The sequence below is a fragment of the Corvus hawaiiensis genome, chromosome 8 (assembly GCF_020740725.1).
Source record: "Corvus hawaiiensis isolate bCorHaw1 chromosome 8, bCorHaw1.pri.cur, whole genome shotgun sequence".
Classification (NCBI taxonomy): Eukaryota; Metazoa; Chordata; class Aves; order Passeriformes; family Corvidae; genus Corvus; species Corvus hawaiiensis.
The window spans coordinates 12,443,136-12,469,958 of NC_063220.1; the positions used below are offsets into that span (position 1 = coordinate 12,443,136).

The 26,823-nt window shown below is 45.4% G+C and overlaps 1 protein-coding gene across 6 annotated transcripts in view; it reads left to right on the top strand.

Moving 5' to 3' along the window:
* The window catches only part of SH3PXD2A (SH3 and PX domains 2A), a 254,045-nt gene that overhangs the window by 110,301 nt on the left and 116,921 nt on the right, over positions 1-26,823 (top strand). For 5 of the 6 annotated variants that reach the window (XM_048310590.1, XM_048310591.1, XM_048310593.1 and 2 more), the window contains one exon: positions 116-207. In XM_048310590.1, coding sequence (XP_048166547.1) covers positions 116-207 — 92 coding nt within the window. Of the gene's footprint in view, positions 1-115; positions 208-18,206; positions 18,259-26,823 lie in introns of those variants that run through there. The other variant, XM_048310596.1, reaches the window with a different exon arrangement.

The following is a 26,823-nucleotide window of genomic DNA, read 5'->3' on the forward strand; positions in this document are numbered from 1 at the left end:
TTTCCCCCTGCCAGGACTGTTTTTCCTCCTCTTGCTTGGTAGTTTAGATTTTTGAGGCCAGGTTTCAAACTTGGCTTATGTCTAAGTGCTTCTCACTCCCTGTTTTGTTTTGCAGGCGCTGGTTCGGCTTCCTCCCCATATTTCACAGTGCGATGAAGTCTTCAGGTTCTTCGAGGCTCGCCCAGAAGACCTTAACCCTCCAAAAGAGTAAGTGTTGTGATGGTTTTCCAGTGCTGCTCAGTACAGTTTGATTAGCTGGAAGGAAAAGGTCATTTGTTTTTATTACTGCTGTAGACGTGGGAACGGATTTTGTTGCTTTCAAGCGCTACCTAGAAAATGCCCAGCAGTTAGACACAACCACTTTGGGTGAATGGAGGACAGGGAAGTCAAGCAACCCTCAGACACAATTTTCAGCCATCCTCCACCCACCTTTGCATTGTTTCTTGCTCATGGTTCTAATGAGGGAACCTCCCCTGGTTTGTGGGTTTTACCTGATAGTTATCGCCAAAGAGTCATTTAGTTCCCAAAAAGCATTGGCTCAGTAGCAAGGGGAAATCCTGCCAGTAAGCACTTGGTTCATAATTACCAGCTGCTTCTTTAAATGTACTCCTGCCCAGAGATACTTAGTTATCTGTAGGGAGCAAGACTGTGGTCCAGATCCAAAATTGTCTCTGGAGAGTCTATTCTTTCTAAGCAGGAAGCCAAGAAAAGGAGGAGGGAAAGAGTTCCCATTAAACACGAAACAGGATTGTAGCCTTTACCTTGGAGCAGACAGGCTGATTCATGCTGATGCAGTTAGGGTTCATAGGACTAATTTATCCAGGGAAAGTGTTGGCAGGAGGGTATTTACAAGCAACAGTGCTACCTTGCCTGGTATTTCCTTTTCTCTTTTATCCCAAACAGGATATGTTTTATTGTACTTTGCAATAGGATTTTGACTTGGTCCCACTGTGTTTTGTGCTGCTTTGTTGCGTGATTTGAAACTTGATTGCAGGCTCTGTTACCGTAATTTGCTTTCTCCCGTGTTTGCACAGCCCCACTGGATAAGAGGAAATGGATGCAAAGCTTATGGGGTTTGGGCACTTCAGCACATGCAAACCTGTAGTTATCAGAAAGATTTGTATTTGGCTTCAGCTGTCTGCTCCCATGCTGGTGAAAAAGGGAGGAGAACCTTTGCAATTTGATTTCCCAGACTTTGTTTCTTGCACATGCATGGTTTTGTACAAGGGGATGTATTAGCATGTGTACTAAAGAAAACACTGCTAGCATCGCTGAGAGCAAAGTCTTTTTTGTTTCATGAATGAAGGAAAGAGAAGTTTTAAATCAAAAGCCTGGATGAAGAGCTGCTTTTTTTTTTTTCCCTGTCTGGCCTTGATTTAGAAAAATGTTTGTTGAGAATAAATATAGTTGCTTGTTCATTGTTAAACACATATTGCAAATTTAGAAAACACTGCAACAAAATAAGCCTGTCACACTCTGAGATCTGCTGATTATCACAGTTTCCATTTAGGGTCTGCAAGTAGGTTTGCAAAGGTTGCTTGATCCCACAGCACCCCATTTGTGATGCAAGGACACACCCCCATGTGCCAGGCAGAAACAGACACTTAGAAGAGGAGTTAGGTCCCAAGAGTTATGGAAGAGTTCACATGGAGGATCTCAAATGGACATTATGAGTCTGCTTAAAACTCCTGTCTGCTTTCTGTACTGATGCAGACCCTGCAGCACCTCTGCAAGGCAGGGGATTGGAACCCAGGCCCATCCCAGACATACACTAGCCATTATGGCTTGTGTCCCTTGTCCCTACTCAAAGTTGTAGAGGGCCTGTTTGACAGTCTTGCAGGAATTTTCAAGTTATCTCTTCACTCCCCTCTGGAAAAACAAAAAAGACTAGATGTTCTCAGCCCAAGCCTTACATCCTATTCCAACCTAGTAATAAGTGTGATTTATTTCCCTGGAAAATGTAGAGCAATAACCTGATTAAATCTCACTTCACTAATGTCTGCAAGACATTAATCTAGCTGGGTTTAAACAAATCCTACCTCGTCTTCTGTAAGCAAACAGATCTTAGGGAAGGTGTCTAAGGTTTCTGCTGGGAGTGCTTCACAAAAGATGTATTGTTGAAACTGAAGATTAGTCTCTACAAAAAGATGATGTAAAAGCCAACAGAAACATCTTAGTGTTTTTCTTCTGTGAACCGAGGGGGAAGGGAGGAGATCTGAGGCTCACTGGACCACTGTGTAGGGTCTGGGGGAAGGACACCTCCAGGGCGACTCTGAACCTCAGCAGGCACTGCAGGAAGGAGCACGATTCCAGAGAAATCCAAATTTATTCCCTTGTTTTGTTACTCTGCCAAGCCCCTCCAGAAACAGTGAGCCAGTAGTGCCCAAGCCCTGTGAATTCGGTCTTCCCTGGACCTCATGGTCCATCATTCGTCTCACTGGAGGTAGTTGGGCTGTAGCCTGGGGGCAGCATCTAGACTATCCTAATTATTTTATCTATTTCTTCAGCTGCTTCTTTTAGCCTTCAGCACAGAGGTGGTTTGTGTGTTGATCTGTCAGCATAGACATGGCATTCAACTTGCTGGGTTAAAGAACAATAAACAAGTGACTCAGCCACCAAGGGATGGTAGAACAGAATTGCTTGTGCTGCCTTCATGTCTCCTCTCTGTGCACAATAAGGTGATCTTCAGTTTCATGTTGACCTGCTCAGTTTTTCTGCAGCAGCTTGGCCTCATAAGACAAAGCCTAACCTAGGGTTTAATTAACTAATGAATTTTCAGGAGTGTAACCTTAATCCCATGGGCATTTGGGTTGTTGAGCCCAGAGAGTCCATTGAGTTATTGCATGTCAGTGACTGAGCACATGCTTCCAGACAGAAGTACATGGAAGCTTAAACTTCAAGGGAGAAGACACAAAAATGTCTAGTTTACCTTGCAGCTGGGATGTGCAGAGAGGTATCCATGCCTTTAGTTGCTGAGCCATGGCTTGCAGTGGTGCACTAATCTGTGTAGTGCTGCCTTAATTCAGCCGCAAAGCTGAGCTCTTCACTTCTGTTCCTATTGTCCTGAAAGAACCCAAAATTTCCCTTAGTTCCTTAGGCACTCTCATAAGAGAGTTGCTGGCTTCTTCTTTACAGCCCTTCATCTGCCCTACCCTTGCCTCCTCCCTGCTTCTTTGTGCGGTCCTGTCCGTGTTATGCCGTGTTTGGCTCAGCGGCTGCTCCCTACAGAGTCATTTCCTACTGCTGCCGTGCTCCGACTGCCCGCAGTGCCGAGAGCACACAATCCAGCTGTAATAAAGGCTGGGCTTTCCCAACGCTGTAATAATCTGGCCAATTTGTTCGGTTGGATTCACAGCTTAGGTTTTCTGTTTCCTGTTTTGGTGATGGTCCAGGCTTTTGAGTCCTGTGACAATAGGCAGAAGGTATTTCTTCCAGCCCATTAAATCTCTCCTGGGTACAGCAGCTTACAGGCGGAGAGCTGGAGTGATGTCTCAAGAAATCTCAGCATTTGTACTGGCTGACTGTCTTCTCCAAGCCTGCTCCTGCTGATGGAGATAGCTCCAGGCCAGATAGCTCCCAACAGCAGGTTTCCTTCATGTGACATGGGAGAGACCATAGGAGAACACTAAATTCCTGTGTGGAATGGTCTGGGAGCATTCTCAGGCTGTTTCACATGGTGAAAGCATGGCTTTTGCAAGGGAGCTGGCAGGCCATGGGAGCAGTGATGTGCCAGGCAGTGTTGGGAGTTCCAGCGTTGGTGTTCCTGGGGCAGCTGCTTCAGCTGCTCTCGCTCCACCCCCTGGATTCCCTTGGAAGCTTGCACGGAAAGCAAGCTTCAAACCATTGGCCCTGGTACAGGAGGAACAGTTTTCAACTGCTTATGTTTCCAGTATGTGACATTTTAGTGTCTGGGCTTGTGTCCTTTATCATGCCCACATAAAGGCCAGATCCTGCACTGCCATGGGAAAAGGTAAGAAGGAAGTGCATTTTTATTTATCCATTGTTCTAAGTAAACACCATGTCACTGAAAACCATTCATTTACTGGATACTTCTGTTAATAATTATAATTACTGATAACTAAACCAGAGGTAGATTAATTTCAGATTTCTGCTGGGGATTTAAATTCAAGGCTGAGGTCAGGCCAGGGCTCACAGTCAACAAACAAAATCTCAGAAACCAATTTTTTAAATGATTCTGTTTTACTAGAAATAACAGAAATACCCAAAAAGTAGGATTAATCAATTAGACATTGCATATGGTCTACTGGTTTTACGGCTTTTCTTGCAGCAAGGTTCAAAATATCACAGCCAGACCACTCTTGTGAGAGTTTGTTTTTTCTTTCTGTGTCTAGATCCAGTCTAAAGAGCAGATCAAGAGCCAAGGATTCAGTTCTCCAATACTACCCCTACAGAAACGCATGCAGGCTCAAACAAGATTTCTGTTTAAACCACCACTAATAATATTAGAAGCTGAATTTAAAGCAGTGTTCACTATCTGAGAATAATTTTCCTGTAAGAATCATGAAGCAATTTTCAAACAATATGCAAATCCAGAAAAGCTAGGGGACTTAAATGACATATTATGAGGGTTGATGCCGAAAATGGAGTTAATGCTGAAGGTGCCTTTGCTAAAGAACAGAAATGCTCTATTGTGGTCTGTAGCCATGAGCTTTACTGATCATATCTATCAAATAAATATTGGTGTAACACTCAGATGCTCTGATGCCAGGCAGCCAGTGTTAAATGGAAGCTGGATTCTCCCCTTATTCTTCATGTACTACAAATTCCTGATAAGGATACTGGAAAGAAATAGCCAGGGTAATGGAGTGACCATGTTAAGGAAGCTGCTTTGGTTTATGAGTGTATTGCTCCTAAAGCACAGCTCCCTAATACACTTTTTCTATCCATATGCATGACTGTGTTTATATACAGTTATTTCTGTTTCCCAAATGTGTTTTGATCTGCCCTGTAATAAAAATTCAATTACCTATGGGTAGAGGAGGAAAATTTTTCATGTGTGAAATATCTGTATGCATTCTGATTTGTTTGATATTATGAAAATATTTTTGCTTACATTTCATCCCATATATTCAATTTCTTATATTTCACTTATACTTCATCGCTTTTGAATTGTGTTTCCCAGCACATTGGACAACTGAGTCTCTGAGCAGATGTGCTGTGAGGAAAGCTGGCATTCTTTTTTTGTGATTGCTCTTTCTTACAGGACTTACAGTACAGATAACTTCCACATCATTTAGGAATGCAGTCAGCACCATTTGATGACAATTGGTGTTACAGTCTGAACTTGGCACCGTTACTTTGACTGCTCAATGCATGCATTTTATTTGGGAAATTCATTCCACCTGAGAGATGCAGAATGGAAATTAATTTCCCTAAGAAATGCAAAATCAGAAAAGAGATAGAGGTTTTATTTTTGTGTGATTTTTTTTACCTGGGAAGTATGTTATAAAACACAGAGTGGGAAAAGTTCTGAATAAAGATTGTGACAGGATAAGGCAGTTAAAACCCACTGTCCTGAAGGGCATCAAATATGTGAGCCCTGGCCTGACCGCAGCCTTGAATTTAAATCCCCAGCAGAAATCTGAAATAAAATATTCTCAAATAATTATTTATTCACCTTCACCAAGATTTAGGTAGCTAAGGATGCAATAATGGGTTAGGGCTGTGATTGCCAAGAGCCTTGCTTGGCTACTCCTACTTAGTCACCCAGCTCTCACTGATTTCACTGGGAATTAGGTACCACAGCTCTTTGAGTATCTCAGTGTAGTGGAGCACTTGTGATTATTTTCTGAATGTGCTTGGTTTAGGGCTGTATTGCTAGTAATATTTGGCCTCAGCACCTAAATTTGTGAGAAAAATGTTTCTTCGGCTTTTAGATCTCAGAAGTGCTTTACAGTATCCTGCTCACAGGGTGGGACTGTCCCAGTCTTGGCTGAGAGGTCAGGCAGCCCAGGAATAGAGGAGGCAAGTGTGGCTAGTCCCCAGCTGTGCCCCTGTGACCTGGAGAGCAGGAGCTCAGTCTGGGACACGGCCACTGTGAGGTGGGGCTGTAGATCCCCCTGTGTGTGCTGCCTTTCATCAGTGCTCGTGATCTCTGGGAAGGTCTCGCTTGGAGATTGTTATCTTAAATAAATGAAGCCAATGCAGGAATGGAAAAAAGGAAATAACAGATGCATTACTCGGTCTCTTCTTTAGTTTCACATGGGACTTTCCCTTTTGTTTGTAGCTTATAAACTCATTTGGACTGGAATATCAAAGGGAGGGTATTGATGAAATCTGCTACTGGCTGCAGCATTGGTGATACCAGAAAATAACTCAGCCTTCCTGAGAAAAGATTGGAATCTTTTTTGCTACTCTTTCAGAAAATGAAAAAATAAATTACATGCAGATAAATATCAAACAATAAACCTGGGAAAAACAGAAAGCATGCTAAATGAAATAGGTCCAGCAACCACAAAAAATAGCTACAGAAAAGTGGCAGCTGGAACAGCATGAGCTTTTATCCCTTGCCTTGGGTATCACATTTGGGTTAGCTCGTGCTTTTAGGCCTGAATGTGAAAGGACACAGAGCTGAGAGGAGCAAAGACAGTTTAATGTACTGACACTCGGCACTGGCAGCCAAGTGTACAGAAATAGCTTTGCCTGGATTGGTTATAAGCAGGCTGCAGGGTTTAAAAGTGGGATGCTGTCATGGGCACAGGATGGATTAAGAATAAACAGACTTACTTGAAATTCATCAGTATGAGAATGAGATAAGAGCTCTGCCAACACCCTGCAGCTTCAGCAGTGGCACTGGACACTGCCTTGCTGGGGTGAAACACAAGAGAGTGTCAGTGCTAGTTAAAGTTCACTGTTTACAAGCACAAATTCAAAACAATTTCTTTTTTCTTTCACTGTAGAAGAGTAGTGACTGAGAGGTGTTTTGAAATGCAGAGATGTTGTCATTAGAAAAACTAAATGCCAAACCTGTTGGCTCAAGAGCTTTGTTTCTGTCCAGTAATTTTTGTTCATATCCTAAAGGAGCAATCACTGCTGATAATTTGCCAATGCCTGTTTTGTAGACTTGAAAGTAACGGTTTGCTTACTGTTTAACTTAAACCATAAAATTCTTTCCCTCTGGAGAAGTTGAGTAGTTAATGCAGGGCACTGGGAAATCTGTTCCTTACTGTCTGATTGATTTATTTTGTGATATTGGAAAGGCCTCTTGCATCTCCTGGCTCTACCTGCAGAATTTTGGTTTCAGATTGCAGAGTTTTGCTTTCAAAGATTTGCTAAGAGGATTTGATTCTGGTAAGGAAATCCCGTCCTTTCCATAATATAGTTTTAGAAATGGCCAGTTACAAAAATAATTTGTTTTAAAAAATCATCACTCAATGTTGGAAGAAACATTACTTCCAAATCTGTCAGGAAAGCTTGTTCTGCTGGTGCTCCTAGATGCAAAACCAGTTAGAAAGTCAAAACGGTAAATTTATGAATTTGTGGCAGTGGGGGAAACCGGGGCTAATGAAGTAGGATTGGATCAGAACCAAAATAACTGGATTCAGAGATTATCAAGCTTGTTCTGAAGGATTTGGGGCATCAGTTATCCTTGAGCACTCACTTCTAGAGAGATTTGGCTCAATGCCACAGCATCTTCTGGAGTTCTCTGTTTAAAGGCAGGTGATGCTTGGTTTGCAGCTCACAGGGTTGAACTGCCCGTGCTGATAGACAGAAAAGAGATCTTTAGCTCCACACAGAAGAGAAGTGTCTGATCCTGATGTTCTTTGTGGATAAGCCTGGAACTGAGGAGAGGAAGAGGGAGAAGGACTTCCTCTTCTTATCTGGGTTTCTTGCTCTGGTGAGCCCCTGCTGGCAGGTTAATTGCACACTGAGGTATCTGTCACCATTGACTCATCACCTGCCAGGCAGGAGGAGATGGGGTGGAGTTTTCTATTCACTAAATGACAGAACTGAGTATAGCCTGTCTTGTCCTCTGTGTGTCACATCTCTGGAAAGCAAGAATAGGCAGCTTATGTTGGAGATAGGATTGTATCACAGAGAAGAGCCCAGCTTGTCATTGCTGTGTCTATAATACGGTCGCACTATTGCTTAATGAAGATCTTCTTTCACTCTGAAGAGGAGGGCACTAGGGACAGACCTGCTCAATGGGGTGGTTGCTGCCAGAGTGATAAATTATCCCCCAGTGGTGCCTGGGGTCAGATGGGAGTTTTTCAGTGATCTGCTCTTCCTATTGTCTATTGCTGTGTAATTTTGACATTGCTTATCTGGAGAGTCCCTTTGTTTTTAGCACTGTTGAGGATCAGTAGCCTCACTGGATATAAAAGGAGTGTTTTTCTCATGTACATGTGCCTCGTGCGACCCTGTGTGTGATTTTGAGCTGTTTAGGGGCAAAGTAAGGCATCCCATTACATTTGATAGCGTTTTATCAGGCTGTGCTATATGTGACAAGGGAAGGCATTGCGTACAATGTATTTTAATGCTGTTGACCACAGGCCAGGTGGAGTTGAAATCTCACATTTATTTAAGGTGAAGCATTTCTGTCTAAACTCTGGTGAGCAGAGGTGTAGTTCCTCAGTAAACAGGACTTTGAGAGTCTCTGGCACTGCCCTTTGCATACAGCAGTTGCCTCTGAAGAGAGAGGAGGAAGCCTTAGCAATCAAATGGTGTTGAACAACAGGTAAAGCAAGTCACATCTCTCTGGAGAGCTGCTGCCTCTCATGCATTTTGTTGAGATGAGAGCTGGCTTTCAGTTCTGACTTGGTTGAATCATATTATTATTTTTTGGCGTACCTGTCTTAACCTGTTCACCTCAGGCCACCAAAGAGTTTGTGCTAGAAACCCATTCCATTACATACACAGGGCTCAGTGTTTTGTGTCTATCACAGAGATTTGCATTCAGCTCCCAATGCTATGGCAGGTAAAAATCTTGTTTATAGCAAGCCTGGAAAGAAAAAACTTTTGTAGCAGTAGGGAGCCATCCCCTGGAGTGCTACACATGTCTGAGGTGATCTCCTTTGCTCTGTCTTCTGTCTCTTGAGAAATGGGGTGCCTTTAGGACTCTGTATGTATAAAAAAATACCAGACCTCAAGTGGCTCTGGCTGAAGGAGACATAGTGATCTATTGGTGGATTCATTTCCACCCTTTCCATCTTCCTGACTGGTCTGCTGCTGACTGTCTTTCATGCGTGCTGTTCCCAGAAACACAAGCAGAGGATCAAATAACAACATGTTTTGACTCCAAACTCTGGAATGACTTATCATGTTATCAAAGCTTTTGATTTAATTGAAATTTCACAGATAACCCTAGACCTGCTTTTAAGTGCAGACTCAAGAGCCAGTGGGAATTCAATTAACCGCCCCCCCCCCCCCCCCCCCCCCCCATCACACCACCATCCCCTCTTTTAATGCTTGCATCTTGTTTGGGAATTTTATGGAAGGGATTTGCTACTGCTTATCTTCAGCTAGAGCTGTGTGTCTGGGTTCAAAGATACCCTTTGCCTTTGGGCCTCTTTCTTTTTCCAGTTATGCCAGAGTTTGATTGGAATGACCCTGCTGACAGTAATGGACTATTTGAGATTGACGCTGATGTAAGCATTGCAGAATTTGCTGTGTTGAAAGTAGAATTCTTTCCTTGTTTCCTTGTTCATCTCTTAAAACAATTGGCCTAAGCTCAGGAAGATGTTCATTTAAACAGACCTTGGATGTATAGTGAATAGAGGATTGACTGTGGCTTTGCAATACTTTAGTATAATCTAATAAATGCTGGTTATTTGCTGGATTCTTGCAAGCTGTATTTGCTTCCCAGCTCCAAGAAGTTTTAACAGCCACTCCAGTAATGCTGACTGCAGTGCACTGTGGTGAACCTCAGAACATTGTATATGTCTGATTACATTTGCTTTCAATTACAGTCTTGTGGGTTTGAAAAATCAGAGCAGTTCGGGCTCATTTGGGAACCACCACAAAAAATCACCAGTAACCTGAGATAGCTAGTGCTTGAAAATATAAAAGAAGAAGAAAACGTTGAATGTTTGGGACCAAAAAATGTCTATTTTGCTTTATGAGAAGTCAACCATGGCAAAAACTCTGTAGGGCTGGGATGGCTGGGGCACCATATCTAAAAGATAAACCTTTTCCTTTCCCATCCAAGCATGCCATGAGTGAAGTGTGAGTGACTCATGCCGGAGACAGTGCTCATCAGAGGTTTAAAGCTGTCCTGGTGCACTAGTGAATTAGCAATGCTGCTGTCTTTGCTGCTCCCCATTGGATAGATTGCTGGTCCTTCTCCTGGTGATTGAACCTCAGCAACATCATCCTCTCTTGCTAGGGAAGCTGCGTAGTCCTTGAGGATGCATAATTAATCATATTGCAAAACGCACTATTTTGTGGAGATGTGGATTATCCTCTAAATCTGAGTAAAAGAGGAGCTTTCTTTTCATGAAAACATTTAACCAAAAATGAACCTGTCAGTTCCTGTTGAAATGTGGTCCCAAATCCCCGAAACTAAATAGTTTTCATTGGCCCTACTGAGCAGCGGGATGGCTGTGGAGTAAACAAACACGTACAGAGACATCTGGCAGACGGCTTTGCAGGTGACCCCTTCTGCAGTGGTGCCCAGGTCTCCGTGTGGTTGGGACTTGATCTGCCTCTGGCAGTCCTGTGGTGTGTCTGGTCCTGCCTACATAATTCCTCAACTCTTCCAGTGGGCAGAGCAGCAGCCACATAGATGATCCCTTTCCAGAAAAAGGACTCATGAATGCATCAAAGTGTAAGCCCTGGTGCAACCCTTGGTTAGGGCATTGAGAATATTTGGGAAATAGAAGAGGAGCAGGAAGGGTTTTGCTGTGAAAAAGCCCTGCCACAGCACCGTGACAATGGCAGTGGTGCTGTGAATTTTCACCCCAAGTGAGGACAATTAGTTCAGCTATTCAGAACACAGGAGCAGAAGGTGGGGTGTAAGGCTGTCATCAACCCCTGAAAGTAAGAGCAAATGCAAACAAGGTATGCAGACTGAGTAGTAACTGGGGCAGCTTTTACTGTTGTAGTGGGAACCGGTACATCTTGCCAGTGTTCTACATTTCTTCCTACAAGATGGGACGTTTTAGCAACAGCTCCTAAATTTGGGTGGCATATGGGTAAGAAAACTGAGCACTTTCTGTAGTCCCAATGGCAAGGTTCTTCAGCTTGCACATAACCTCTGCAGTCCCTGCAGCTGGTGACCTGGATGCTGAGGCATCTTGCTGGGTCTGGCTTAGTTCCTTCACCTCCACACATATCTCTGTAGTGAAGCTAAGGGCCAGGGTACTACAGAAACGCTGCAAACAGCTGTAAACTCTTGCAGCGAGAGGTCAGTGGAAAGCTCTCTTATTGTTTGTCTCCTCTCAATGCACAAAGCAGGGCTCTGTGGGACGTGCACTTAACAGCGTCAGTAATGCTCCTGATGAATCAGTGCCATCCCCTGGGGGAGGAGGAGCCCCCATGGCAGAGCTGCACAGGCCATCCCAGCTAATGAGATGCTTTTCTTGCCAGCCCTGATAAATAAGCTTCTGTTAATGTTCATTGTTATCGTGCTCATGTTCATCTGAGTGTTCAGGAGTGAATTGTGTTACAGATGCTTGGCTGAGGGAGGGCAGGGTGACCTGTGCTAGCAAGTGAGAGAGCTCCAGAGGTGAGCTGGGGTTTTTGTAAGAGGCAAGCCATTCAGCAGATGAGCAGAAAGCCTTGAATCCCTTCAATAAAGTAGTATGTTGGAGTGAGTAGTTGCAAGAAGTAGGAGTTCTGAGGAGAACGGAGATAAAAGGAGGCTTTCAGGCAGGAGAGAGGATTACTGCTTTTTCCAGATGTAGCATTTGCATTTGGAGAAGGAGAACAGCCAAAAGGCCAGGCTGATGAAGGATGCTTTGTGGTGCTTCCAGCCTGTGAAAAAATGCGGTTCTTTGAAAGTTACGTGCTTTTGGATTGTTAGGCAAGGGATGAAATAGGCATCATAAGAGCAGTCCCTTTCCCCCTCTTCTTATGGAAGGCCAGTCTCCAGTGATTTATATAATTAGTACTTTTTTTCTGCCTTTTTTTGTCTGCTTTCTCTTAAGGCTTTTTTTTTTTTTAATACAGTCTTGGCTCAATCATTCGACATCCTCATAAATCAGAAAATTTTGTCCTTGCAGATTTCTGACAAGTAGTTTATATTTAATTTTTTTGTGGACAGGCATATAAACTACTGATCCCTGGTTTATTGCCCAAATACGTCCTGATCCCTGGCAGGATAAGCAGTGTTTGAGGGAAGATTGAATTAATATCAGCAAACAGAGAATTTTGGGTTTTAACAAACAAATGTTGCTTTCTGACATGATTTTGTCTATCCTAATATATGCTCAGAAAATCTCCAGTCTTATCTCCACTTCAGATTCATTCACTCCAGATATACTCACATGCCATGGAACTGTGTAAGTAGAATATGTGACGATCAGTTTAAGAGAGCACTTACCCAAAATGGACAAAAATAAACCCATTTAACAGCTTGTGGCTTTAGTGGTCCTTTGCAAGTTTCCTGAAAAAGTTTTGCCAGTCATGTCTGTTTCTTCTTTTAAGGCTTTATTTTCAAAACATCGAAGCAAATTCCTGATTTTGAATGAAGTAGGACACAGCCCAACAGAGACACATGTCAAAAACATTTCACCTCAAGAGTAATGCAGCTAGATAACATTAAACTTGCTGTCAGCCTCATCCTGAGAGCAGCCTTCTCCTGCCCCAGACATTTATGCACGTGGGTCATTTTCTACACAGTAACTGTATTGAATTCAACGGGAGCACACGTGCACCCAGCGTTGTTTGTGTGCATATGCATGTGTACGTTTGTTTGATGGGAATGAAAAATGCTGGAGAGGGCTGGGATACAAAGGAGGTTCATTCATCAGTAGCCCCTCTGCAAATCATGTTGGTTCTTCTTTCTTGCCTGGAGATGGGCAGGTATGGAGTATGTGCACATGGGCTTTGGGGCCAAGACAACAGCTTTAACTGGAATAAGTCACCAGCTTTCAAGGGATGAGGGTAGGTAACATCTACTCTCAGAGACTCCTAAACACAGATGCCACAAAACAGCAGAAAGGCTTAACTGGCCTGATCATTTAGAGGTTTGATATAGCAAATAATTTGTGTGTGCCCTGGATGCTCTTTTTCTGCATATATTTTTACCATCTTTTCATTAAAAAAAAAATCCACAAAACTAAAAAGGGCATGAAAGCAATTAGGTATGTACCTTCATGTGTATCTTTGAGGTGACCTTTTAATTGTGTAGCTGTAAAATCAATGAAGCATCAATACAGTCTCCATAAGGGAATGCAGCCACTCTGAGAGAAAGCAATAAGCGCAAGGCTGCGTAGAGCACCTTTGTTGGGTGTACTTGCTGTAAAATCCTGTCAGATACCATTTTCACTGTGGTCTGTTCACTTCAGCCAGCGCTTGCTCTGTGATCAGAGGGAATTAATCCATCAAAGAGGGCTTGGCAGGTCTCATTCTGGTATAATGGACTAGGTCACTGTAAGGTGTCTAGTGTGTGTTGTAGGCAATTTGCTTGTTGTCTCCTATTCTACATATGTACCTAAATCTTTTGCAGGACATTTTTACATTGTGCTTTGTTCTTATCTCTTGCTTTCTTTTTTCTTTCTTACCTGACTGCTTTATCCTTGACTGCATCAGCTTCTCTGCCTCATGTTGGCATATCTTTTCTTGTGTCATTTTCAGCTGTCTCTGGTTTTTTTCATTAACCTTTACATCCCTTGGATATTATTTTCTTCCTTCTCAATGCATTCTGTGCTGTTTCCCCCAGCATTGCTACACTTATTTCTATTTGTCCCACTGGTACTCTGTTAACTGGTTTTATTTTCTCTCTGATGTATTTCTTCTATCACTTTCTCCCTTCCCCATATCTTTTCATCACCAATACCACATAAGAGATAACAGAGGGATGACAGAAGGTACACAAGTTGCCTCGTTGCTGGATTAGCTGTTTGCATGGACTACAGCCAGGACGAGCCAGTCTGGGGCTGGAACAGAAACTGGGAGCAAACCCTGTGCCATCCTCAGATGTGTTAGTGGCCCTGATAACTAACCCTCAGCAATATGGGGAAGCCTGCTCTTCTGCCTTGCTAAAGGCAACTCTTAGGGAGAAAAGGAGAAGTGATGGAAACCTAACTCGGCAGAAATAAAATCACCAAGGTTTTTTGCTGTTTTGTAACCTGTAATTTTTGTAGAAGTTGTCTCTGTGATCCGCCAAACAGAAATTCATCATCACCAGCCTGGAGTTCCTGGGTAATTAATCTTCTATGGTGGATAAGGCAGGCTGGGTTCTCAATCTGCAGGCGTGGAGAGCTGTGAGCTAACCTGCAGCACTGCTGAACCTTCTCTCTCCCCTACTTCTCCATTTTCCCATGACCTTAGGGGAAAAAAAAAAGAAATCCCCACTTCATAGCTCCTTTTTTTTTTTCTAAATCACACTTTATGGAACACAGTTTTAATACTGTATGGTGCGTGTTTAATGATGTCCATATGGGTTTGTGGGTACAGGAATTAAATACATAACGGTTCACGATGACATAACACGGAAATGCAACTCCCGCAGTGCTGGTGTGTAGGCTGTAAAGGGTTATTAATAAAAATGAAGGTTTTAAATAGAAAACAAGCTTAGCAGCACCGTTTTGGCCTCAGGCCCATCTCTGAGTGATGGAAAAAAAAGAGGTTGGAATATATGGTCTTTCCTCAATACATGAAAATAAATACGTTTTACCACCATCCCCTGATAAACATTTCAGAGAGAAAGCTGCAGGCCTGATGCATGGCATCTCTCTTCAATCAGAGCCTGGGCTCAGGGAGGTCTGGAGGGGATATTTCAGCAGGGTGCAGAACACATCAAACAAATACTAAAGGGGAGATTGATGCCTTAGATTATTAAAACGGGGTAAGGCCACAATGTTTTGATTGGCAAAGCCTTTCAACAGTTGGACATTAGTATTTCAGAAGAGCAAGCCATTCTGTTTGTGGGTGAGCCAGGAAAATAACAACTCCCACAGTTTGGGAGAATGACCTCAAGGAAATCCCATCCTGTCTTGTAACTAGAGTTGCTGGATCAGTAAGCCAAGGAAATTGCATAATATGCCTATTAATATTATAGACAAAGAAAAGCAAGTTTACTTTTCTATGTTCAGCCTTGTTCCCTCTGTAGTTGCCCCAACATTCTGTTTTAAGTGTTCAGAACAAATGAGACAGCAGTGAATGATGTGCTGAGCATCTCCCTCTGAATGCTGTGTCTGAGATATATCTTGCTGATTTCCCACTGATTGTTAGTGACAGGAACTGTATGGGCAGCACCAGCACTAATTGAATGTGTCCTTCTGTCTTTACCAATGTTTTTGCTGCAGTTTTAGCTGGTCCCAGAGCAAAACACAAAGATTTAACTGCACACAAACTAACTCTAGAGTCTGTGGCTTGGGATTTTCCACCTTGTGGACATCTCTAAATTACCTCCAGGTTGTAGACCAGGATGAGATCAATGCTTCACAGCTGTTGCATAAGGGTCAGGACATGCCAGAACCAAAAGTGATCCTGCCCTGGTTTCCATGTTGTGAAATCCCTGTACCCTCAGCTGTGTCCGCCTGCTCAGTCTGCTCACATCCTTCAGCTCCAGCCTCACGCTCACCTCAGCCCATCCTCGCCCCCCTGGATTCCAGCAGACAGCTTTCCCCAGCAGATGGCCATGGAGGATGCAGAAGGAATGCAGGAGGAATAAGACTTTCTTGCTTTATCTCGTGCTGTCTGGGGCAAATTTCCACTCTCTGCCAGTTCCTTGGTGCCTCCAACTGTTGTTCATTGTGAGGCACAGATGTTGTTAGCTCAGTGGCTTCTGTCCAACCACCAGCTACTTCAGCAGAAGAGAACTCAGCCCATTATATGGAATTGGAATTCAGGCTGAACAGACGGCATCACTTTTTTTTCCCACCTGACCATAGCCAGGACAGTGAACAGAACTGTGTGAACGTGGCACAAAATATTCTCCCTGTGCACCAAGTCCTGTGCTGCTCTGTTCACCCTTCAACCTCCTGGCTTGAAACCAAGATCCTCCTCTAAAAATTGGTTAGAAAAACTACTCCTTGCTTGTGTTCTGCCAGAAGAGATTGCTGGGCTCTGTCACACAGGGCATGCTTTCACCCGCTTGCTGCTGTACTCTGGGTCATCTCAGGCACAGCTAAAGCTTCTGGGAAATGGTATTAAGTCTATTTTTCCAAATTTCTTTATGTTGACAGATGTCAGTTGTTTGTCTTCTGAAACTGGTCTTTTCAAAAATAGGTATTATGTCCCTTTAAATAGCACAAACCACATGGGAATGGATTATTTTTGTCCCTAGCTGTCTATAATCTATCTTATTTCTTTTTTTAGTGAAACAAAATCTTCCCATGGATTGTTCCTAATAATACTGAAAAGAAAGCATCATGTAAGTCATGCAGTATTAGCAATGGCAATAGTACTGCACTGTCCTTCTATAGACTTATCTCAGTGTCCACCTCAAGGTATGGCCCAAACATGAACCCTCTCAGCTTGACTGTGAAATACAGGTTTTATTTTAGAACCAGGGAAGCAAAAGTATGAAAGTGGTTTTGAAAGGTCACCAAGGATAGAACAGGAGCCAGAAGGTCTGGATTTTAGCCTCATGTTGTGACTCCTGGCATACTTTCTGCTATTTGCCTCTGCAAACACCGCTAGCATGCCAACAGTCTGACTTGCTGATATACAACTTCCAGGATCCACAGAAGTGGGTCAGCGTCCGAGTCAATTTTTGCAAAATTCCGTATTTGAGGAAAATGTGATAAAGAAACGCTGAACTAGTTTGCTCTAGGCTACAGGGGAACTAGTCTTCAGGATGCCCTTGAATTCTCTGCTTCAACCACTGGTCTCACAGTCCTCTAAAAATATACACATTCATCCCTTGCTCATCAGCCTATGAAGGGGGACCTTTAGCTCAAGATCGACCTCACCCTGTTGTCTTCTTCCCCAAACTGTGGTGAATTGCCTGATCTGAAGTCCCTCCCCTGAGATGAACAGCAGATACCTGTGCAGAAGCGACATAACAACCAGTCCACAGTTCCCCATATGCCAGGACAGCACGGAGAGCAGGGTGGGCTGTAGCTGTGATGTGGAAGAAGAGCCCACATTTGTGCCCAGCTGCCCCATGGCAGTTCTGGAAAGGATCATGTGAGCATGGAGGAAGGGAGGAAGGCTGATGGTTACCTGCGTCTCCCTCTTCTTCCTCGACCAAATCTCTGTGAGAACTGGGAGCACGGTCTGCTGTAGAAGATAAATTGCTCAGGAGCCTACACTTTGTTTGAAATCATCACTCTGTGTAGGGCTGCAAGCTTGGCTCCTTGTGACACTTGGCTAGATTGTTCCATCTGCAAGTCCTTGTCCAGAGCCAGCCCTTTGTGTCCCTTGATGTCCTCTGCTCTCTGCTTCAGCTGCCTGCTCCACTGTTTGTCCTTTATGTCCCTTCCTTGTGCTGGAGGTACCCCCAGTCCCTTGTTTATGCAAGGAGGTTTGGCTGGGGCTGTTCAAGCTCTCAGGCAGACGTGTACTTTGGAGCTTGAGCAGAGCTTTCCTTCCCAAGGGGGTGGAAGAGGGATGTGTCAATAGTGCAATGCCCTTCCCCTGGCTATGTTCTCTCCCTGCCTGTCCTGTGTTTCCCATCCCTTCCTCTTGTGTGAGTTGTCACATGAGCACAGCCACCTTGCACAGACCTTTAACTGCCTGTCCTCCCTCCCAGGAGATACTAAGACATTCCCTTGGCACATACTCCATTTACGCACACCACATGGCCCATGCTTCAACACATCTTTTCCTCCCACAGGACCCTTCACTACTCTGTGCCTTCTCACTAATTTTGTGGTCACCAAATGAGGGTCTTCCCAGCAGCTGGTACCCTGCAGCATTCTGACCAGAGCCCCCCTGCTCTGTCCTCTGTGGCCACTGGTGCTGAAGATAGATCTTGTCCTAAGCAAAGCTGTCCCTGAGTGTGCCCGTGCCAGTGGGTGAGAGAATGCGCCCTTGCATGTGGCTTTTGTTCTCAGTGCACAACCCACCTCCCAGAGCAGCAGATAAACACAAACAGCCTTTTTCTGCAGTTTAATGAGCAAAGCAGAGCAGTGCTTCTGAGCTGGTCCTATAACAGCAAGGGCATCATCACGTCCTGAGCCTTATGTAAGTAAATCTGTCATCAAGTTTTAGTCTTTGTTTTGTATAACTTTATGTAGCAGCTCATCTTAAACTTGTAAAAACATTTTGTGGGAAATTATGTGTGGGAGGTGGGCAACTCCTTCCTTGTATTGCCAGCTAATCCATAATGCTCTCCTTTATCATAACAAATGAGGCAGGTTTCTCAAAAGCAGTATCTTGTGCTTGTTCTTTTATCTCTTTCCTTTTGCTTTAAATCTGGGGATGGGGTTCTGCCCTGGACGAGGGTGCAAAACATGGTGCCAGGACTCCTGGTTTCTGTCTTGAGCACTGGATGCTCACAGCTGTGCTAAATCCTGCTTGTGAAGTACCTTTGTGAACTGGAAGGTGCTGTAGGTATTCAAAATACTATGTTCAGCCATAGATGTTATTAAATGTAAAAGGGGTAAAAAAACCCAGTGTCATAAAATGCCCAAGAAGCCAGGAAACTGGAACTCTTTCATCTGTTCTTAAGCTTGGTAAATAGAGGAGCTTCTACATCCCGCTGGTGCCTTGCTCTCCCACTATTCCAAAGTCATTTGTACTCAAAGCTCAAGGTTTTTGCCGTTCCTTGGGACAAAATGTTTTGCACGTCCTGGGATCTGTCATCATTTCACACGTCTTCTGTTCTGCTGAGCCATCACCCCCTTCCTTCAAACTGCTGGTAGGTGGCACAGGAGGTATCACATCGTCCCTGTGGAGGAAACTTTGTACAAAACTATCTTGGAATCTGGCAAAGCGCAGCTCCTTTTCTATAGCAGGGCTCATCTCCCCTTCAGTGGAAATTAAGTGTCTAAATCTTTTTGTCTTTCCCTCTTTGTCAGTTTTACAGTGTGCTCTGGGGTGAAGTTTTGTCGTGCTACATTTATTTCTCCTCGCCATGACCTTCTTTATGGCTTTGATTTAAACAAAGTCCAATCAGACGCAGTGAAAGGCCATCATGTTCCAGTGCTAGGGATGGGCTTTGGGGGCTGTTTATCTTTTTTCCCAAGGATAACAGCACATTTGTGTTTGTGTTGTGTGTATGTCTTGGACTTACACAAAAACTTAAGGATCTGATTCTGGTGGGTCATGCTGGCAGGTATCCAAACCTATAAATCTGGTCACTGTGCTTTTCCAAATGTTTATTGTGCTGTTTAAGCTTTTATGGGCTCTTGTGTGTATTACATATGGTCTGAATAAATGTAATGCAGTATTACTGTGCTTAGCTGAGAGGCAGAAGAGCCTCCAAGGGGATCATTAGAGCTGGGGCAGCCGTTGCCAGTGTTTGGAGATGAGTTTCTTGGTTGAGCTTTGCAGGTTGCAAGGAACTTCAGCCCTGTTCTGGTGGTTTCTAAGTGCCACTTGATCTGAGGTTGCAGAGGTGGAAATAAGAAGCAGAGAATTGCAATTTCTTGGGTTCAGTACAGGATTCTTACAACAATTCTCCCCTACCTGAAACACTAATAAAAAGGACTGGACTTTGTATGTATTTGCTGCATTTCCTCTGTGCTGCTGCTGCTGCCTGTGGCAAGGTCTGCTCTGATTGCCAGTGGGACTCAGGACAAGACTTTAAGGAATCAGTGGATGCATAGCAAAGCAAAAGTCACCTGGGTCACTGTAAGTGATAAATCACCTGCAGACTCTGTCTCAGAGTCAAGGCTGCATTGCTTCTTTAGACAGGTGGCAAAGAGGATCCATTCCCTGTCCCTCTGAGCCTACAGCTCCTCTGTGATCCTGGAGATCACACATGAGCCAGCCAGACTGAGCCAGCCAGACTCCAGCTGGTGGGAACAGGGGCAGGACTTGTGTTTGAGGGACAGCAGTGTGACAGTGCTACCTGGCCCAGGCCATCTCTCGTTCCGTAGTCCCAGCAGCATGCAGGGAGCGTGCCACGGTCCTGTTGCTTCACATCCTTACTCTCTTCCATCCTGACTGGATTGAGGGAGTAAATTGCAGATTAAAACCAGCCAAACTGCAGCCAGCCCTAACAGCTGTAAAGCAGCCAAGCCAAGACCTTGGGACCTTCAGAGAACGGCCTGCGGTTCAGCTCTGGGCTTCCCTCCACTGGGCCAGTTCGCCTTCTACTCCAGGCAGTTCTTCCAGGAGCATCACTTCTCTTCCACTCTAACCCCACTAACTCCAGGAAGATATGGGCTCACAGCTGAGCTTGCTGCCAACACTGTCCTTCTTCAGCTTGGGCTTTCTGCTCCCTTGCCTCTGCCCTGTCTGGCTATTCCAATTGCCAAAGTTTGGGGCAGAAACAAGTTTGTGTTTCTGCAGGCCCCCATTAGGGTTGGCCATTAGTGCTGATGTACCATCAATAATTGCTCCTTGCTGGGCGATAGGCTGAAATACTGGAGGCTTCAGAAAGGCAGAGATGAGACTGGGAGGAGTGGGGGGAAGACCAGAAGCACTGGGAATCTGAGTTGGTCTTTTGCCTTTGGAGAGTTGAATTTGACACTGCAGAACTTATTCTTCTTGCTTTTTATTTATTTGACTTTTATCAAGACTAAAACTCAGATGTCCTCTCTGTGTCAGCTCAAATGTTGCACCAGTGGAAAAATGGCTTCAAAAGAAAGAAGTGGAGAAAATATGTGCTTGTAGCTGGAGCAAGAGTGCTCCTGGCTGCAAAAATGGATATTTTTCTCTTTTTTCCCTGTTGCTTCAAGCCCTATCTGGCTATGCTGAGATAGGAGCAAAATCTCAGGTAACTACTGCAACTACATTTAGGGAATTGCTTATACCAGGTCCCTGATGCTGGATGCTGTGTGCTGGGAGCCAGAGTGACAGCACACAACTGCAACCCACTTGGGTGTGGAAGTGTTAATGCTGTAGACCTTGATCCACGGGAGCATGGGAACACTGAGTGATATCATAGTGTTTGGACAACTAAAAGAAGTAAGGCAAGGAAAGACAGCACCTTTTGAGCCTCACAGAAACTTTTGAACCATTTTTCTCCAGATAGAGGTTTTTCCTGTGACCCATAGAACATGAATACATTTGGTGCAAGGTCATCTACAGAAGAAATCTCTTCTGTTGCACTCTCCTCTCTTTGACCTTGAGGCTGTTGACATCTCTTGGGTCAAACAACAATGTGGGAAGGATAAATGTAAAAAATGGGTAGCACTAACATGCTAGTTGTGGTGGGCTTGCACGATACCAACAGCTTCACCCAGCCCTGACTGGTTGAATTGGGGAAATAATAATAGAAAACAATAGGAAAGTAATAATTCTGGCTTGCAAATGGCTTCCCAAACCCAGCATGCACCTGAAGTTCTCCCTGTGCTCTGCTGCAAGGACTTTCCTTAAACTGCAATGAGGGGGAGGCTGGGAACCACCTCCCCACAGGGTGCCAGTAAAGTCCAGCACCAGTCCAGGGAAGATCCTGCAACAAACTCTTGGTTCTTGCTGCAAGGGTGGACGTGGTGTTTGGCACAGTGAACAACCTTGCAGGGATTGTGTAACGTCACAAGGCAGACACCATGTGTGATAACAGTGCTGTTGGTATCAGCTGAGTTACCCTGGGGATACCTCAGTCCCTAGGGATTTTATGTTGGTATGAGGTGGGGCACTTTACTAGTCAGCTTTGCACCACTGTGCATCCTTCTGCTGCTGCTGCGCTTGGGTTCTGCTGCTTTGACTTGGAGGAAGGGTTTGAACCTGCCTGTGTAGAGCTCACAGAAACAGAGGCGTTGCAAAGTGCTGACTTGACAGCTGAGAAACATTCTCCCTTCCCTCATTCAACCCAGTGACTCCTCAGCAAGCTGTTCCCATTAAAAGCTGCAATACTACTTCCACCTCTATATGTTGCTGCTCCCCAAAACCTGTGGTTGATCCTGCATTTTATAAGGAAAAAAATAATGTTGACCATGAGCAGAGAGACTAAGGTGAACATTATCTAAATCTGAGGTGGGCTCAGGACGTGGTGTCACAGCACCAGATTTTGCCACTGGAATTGATATTTAAAAACATGTTCTAGGGAAACTCATTTATTGGATTGATTCTTCCCAAGTTGAGAAAGTCTAGACAAGTTTGGAGAGCAAATTCCAGAGTCCTGGAATATCGCAGCCACCTGAGCAACTACTACATAAAGACCTTTAAAAGCATGTTGCTAACAGGAAATGCTACCCAGAGTTTCTTCACTTCAGGATGTAAGGCCTGAACAGAGCTGGGGTGTGTGACAGCACAAAGAACTGGGAACATCTTGAACAAATTCTGTATTTTAAGTATCCGGGACTTGCCTATCTGTAAAATTAAGAGAATAGGCAAAATTCATCCAGCTTTCCTGAAAATAATGGGTTTTACTAGGAGCCCACCTGGGTGTTTGGCTCCATCAGGACATGAAGGTTCTGAAAGGGAAAGTGTTGAATATGTAGAAAATTCCATCATTGTCTTTTGGTTGTTGGCAGCTTCCTTTTGCTTGCAATATCCATCCATGCCAATCAGCACTGCTGGGTAGGCACCACACTTGAAGTCTTGAGTGTGTCTGAGAGCAGGGAATTAGGTGGAGGAGAAGTGGCACAGAGAGGACTTCTTGCTGAAATAACCTCCTGGCTTGCCTGTCTCTCCCCCTCTGTCAAACATCCTCAGTGTGTGATGTTGAAACCTGAAGCTGGAAGGGACATGCTGCTGCTTCGGCCACTTCACCATGCAGGACTGATGAGCTCCCATCAGTACTGTGCAAAGGCAGGTGTGAGGGGCTGAATGCAAGCATGCAGTCCTTTCCCTTAAGCCATTTCCAGATGCTCTTGGGCTGCTGAAAGCTGTGTATTCTTTTAATAGCATTTGAAGAGGTTCATCCCCAGCCACTTGTTTCTGCCTACTTTTTCCTTCTCCTCACTGGGGTTTCTTCTCTGGCTGCCCATATGAGAAAGAATGGAAATGTTAATTTGTTGCTCTTCAGCATGGAGAGAAGAGGAGGGAGCATCAGAGGACGCAGAGGATCCACTTTGTGGGGAGATGTGCTTGCAGAGGAGCTGTCGAAGTGGAGAGAAGCTATTTTTGCCAGCAGAGTCCTGTGTCAAGCACGGGCAGCTCCAAGGCTCCCACCTCTTCCCCTCTATCGCTGCATGTTCAATCAGCTGCTTATGCTGCCCTGCACAGTGCCAGGGACAAACTCTCTGGCAGAAGGGTGGGGAAATGGAATAAATAAGGGATTTATAATGGGGATGGTTTGTTTGTCCGCAAACAGCCTGCCGCAGGCTTGTGCTCAGAAGGCAGCCAAACCCCCAGAGCTCTCTTAGGCTTCCCTCTGTGTAAGCACATTGCTGCAGGGTCCTGCCACAGGCTTTGGGGGCTGGCTAGGAAGAGGGTGGCAAAGGCAGCCTGCTCCTGTGTCCCTTCTTCCTCTGCACATTCCAGGCCTTCGACCTCCTCAACCTGCAGGGAGAGGGGAGGGAGGTGGGAAATGGGGTGACAGGATCAAACTTCCTGCAGCAGAGCTGAGCTGAGAGACAGCTCTTATCACAAGAGAACAGCCCTGCTGGGGGCAGCTGGAGAGGAGCCCATCCCACTTTCCTGAGCCCCCCACCCTGCTCACCCTGCAGCTCACCCCCAGCACAGGATCCTCCCTAACCCCAGCACAAAGCCCTGCCAGCCCTGCCTGCAGATACTCGTGTGTCCCAGAAGGACGAGGGCTCATGGCTTGGCAGCGCTGAGGGAAATGCCGTCCAAGCCACATGAGAGGGAGAGGCAAGTTAGCACTAGGCTGCCTGGGAGCACGGTTGCCTTTGAGCAGCTCCCTCTGCCGCAGGTACTGTGTGGGGAAAGCTGATCCTTGCCCACCAGTGAACCATCAGGCTGTGTGTGCCTTGGAGAGCAGCTTTGGCTCCTGCCTGGGCTCCAGCCACCGCACGCTGGCCAGGTTTCGGCTCGTGGCAGCTTTTTGGGCAGGACCCTGCTCTCCTCCACAAACCAGAGGCCAACATGTAGGGCTGACCCTACTCAAATTTTGTCTCAACACAATTCAGTCCTCATTCATGTCTCCAGTGTGAGGTGGAAGGAGATGGGAGAGTAAGCCCAGCACGGTGTCCCTTCACCCCTTCTGCCTGAGGGACATGGAAGCTGGAAAGAGAATTGTGCTGGGTTGGAAGTTCCTGCTGAAGGCAGAGCAGTCCCTTCATTGCACAGTCCTGTGTCACTGGTGTAGGGATAGATGCCCCAAAGCCTCCTTAGCTCTAAAAGCAGAACAGGGTGCCACAGGTAGAGCATGTAGGAGCAACCTCAGTGTGAGACTGGCAACACCTGGGACGCCTGGGCAAGGGAGTGGTGTTGCTGCCTGCATGTCACTGCTCCCCAAGCCTAGGGAGCAGTGGATTGTCCACAGGTCCTCTCCTCTGAACATTGCTGGCTGAAGATGGCTCATGAATCTAAGGTCTGTAACATTTACTGAACTGACGCTGCTTGAAGGCAAACGCTGTGATACGTAATAGGATTCATCTGCTGCTGTTGTGTCCCCCCTTGATGAATACCTTGTCTCTTCCATTGCCTTTTTTTATTGTCCCTTCAATCCAACAGTTGCTCTTGTCAGTCACTCATTTTGTGTCCCAGCAGATCCAGCAGTGTAGGGCTGCACATGGGCACAGCTCACCAGCCTGAGGTGTGGGTGGGCTAGCGTGTTCCCCAGGAGCAGGGTAGGGAGAGGACTGGTCTCATGACTGCTGCTTCAGGGAGGACTCATGAGGAGAGCAGCATGAAGATCAAGTCAGTAAAGTCTGTGTTCATGGAAACCAGGTGCCTTTACGGACCCTTTATGTCAGCGGGCGGACTCACCAGGAGGGAGGGAACAGCTTCCTGTCCAAGGCTTGCACAAGCCCTTTCGGTGTGTCCTGTCCTTCGTTCTTGCAGACTACAATGAGACTGCCGTGAAATTGGGTTGGTGTCCAGTGTCTCCCTCCCATTGCTGGCATCTGTTTTACAAAGAGCTTCCCCTGGGAGAGGCCACTTCAGTCTGACATCCCTCACCAGCAGTAGCTGGTACAGCAAACAGCTCCCAGCAGAGTGGGCAGGGTTTCACCTGCCCAGTGTCCTTCCCTTCCCAGAAAGCCAGGAGAGAGACTTCCTCAGCTGGAGGACAGCCAGGGACTTTAACAGGCACATCCATCCCCTGTACACAAAATGCTCTGTGTTCAACATTGCCCCAGAGGGCAGGGATTTCTGGCAGGTTTTCACACAAAACTTTGCCAAAAGTCCATTATGTGTCAAAAGCTCTTTGATGCAGGGAATATTTTGCTCTTGTGTGCATGTGTATATATGTGTAGATGTGTAGAGTCCCTCTACCACAGCCATGTTTCACCATCCCTATGTCTGATGATGCCTTTAAAATTTTTAAGGTTTGCACTTGGTGTTTTTTGCAGAACTCTCCAACCCTCTTGCAAAGCCATATTTGTAACATCCAGTATAAACAGCTCCACTTGATGACAAGGGTCAGACATGGGAAGGCCCTGAGTTACAGGCTCTGCAGGCAGCTACTGCCACATCGTGGGGAGATGATGCTGTACATGTGTTTATTGTGCAGCAAAAAACACGAGCTGAGCTGGAAAAAAATGGCTTTGGTTTTCATGGATTTTGTACACGGTGGTGTGTGTGTTCTGCTCCCTCCAGGGATATGCTCTGCCTCACCTCCTTGCCATGCTCACCTGGTGAAGCTGACTTTCTCTTGGCTCTTGTGTCCCAGTGGGCAGAAATTCCTCTAGACAGCAGTGGGAAAGCTGTGACATACTGCTATGAACAGCTATAAAATAGCTTTTCCACCTGGCTTCTTATTAGGTGTTACAGCCCTATCTTTTTCCATCAGTTGTATGATAGTAATTTTTTGGTATTTAATAACATTACATCCAAGACTTGATGAGGGAATGGGAAAGAAGCAGACTTGCAGTCTTGGACATTAATACTAACAACTCCAGAGCCACACCTGGATCAGGCATTTGTAAGCATATGGAAGAGATTGAAGATTATCTAATTGTCTCCTTAATACTTGGTACTAGACTGAATCATCTCTGCAGGCCTGGGAAGCTGTGCAGATCACCAGGCTCTCCTTGCTCCTGCTCCACAAAGCTGAAGAGCCAACTTGGAAAGAGAAACTGTTCTCATCCCCAGGTTTGGCTGTGCTGGGGTGCTCGGCACAGCTTCAGTGTGGAAGGTGTCACTGGCTTGCTCATGTGTTTGGCTGTGAAATTCAATGACAGCTCTTCTGGCCAGATTTCCTGCATGATCCTGTTAGGGGAGTTGTCAGCACATAATCTGGGTGTTTGCTGTCATCCAAATAGTACTGCCAGGGCACTGCATGTGCAGCCTGATACACTGTACATTAATCCAGGTTTTGGCTTCCTTGCTTGACCCAGGAAGGATCAAACCCCACCCCACATCTGCTGCAGCTCCCTTGGACTGCTGATTCATCACACTGATGCTGCTTAGCAAAGCTCAGAACAGGTCTTTCCCTCTGCAGCTTCTCAGGCACAGCTCTTCCGTAGATGGCAGGGACTGTTTCTGCTTGTCCTGTACTTCCCTCCCATCCATCCATCCCTCCATCCATCCCTCCATCCCTCCCCAGCACACTGTACCTGCAGACGA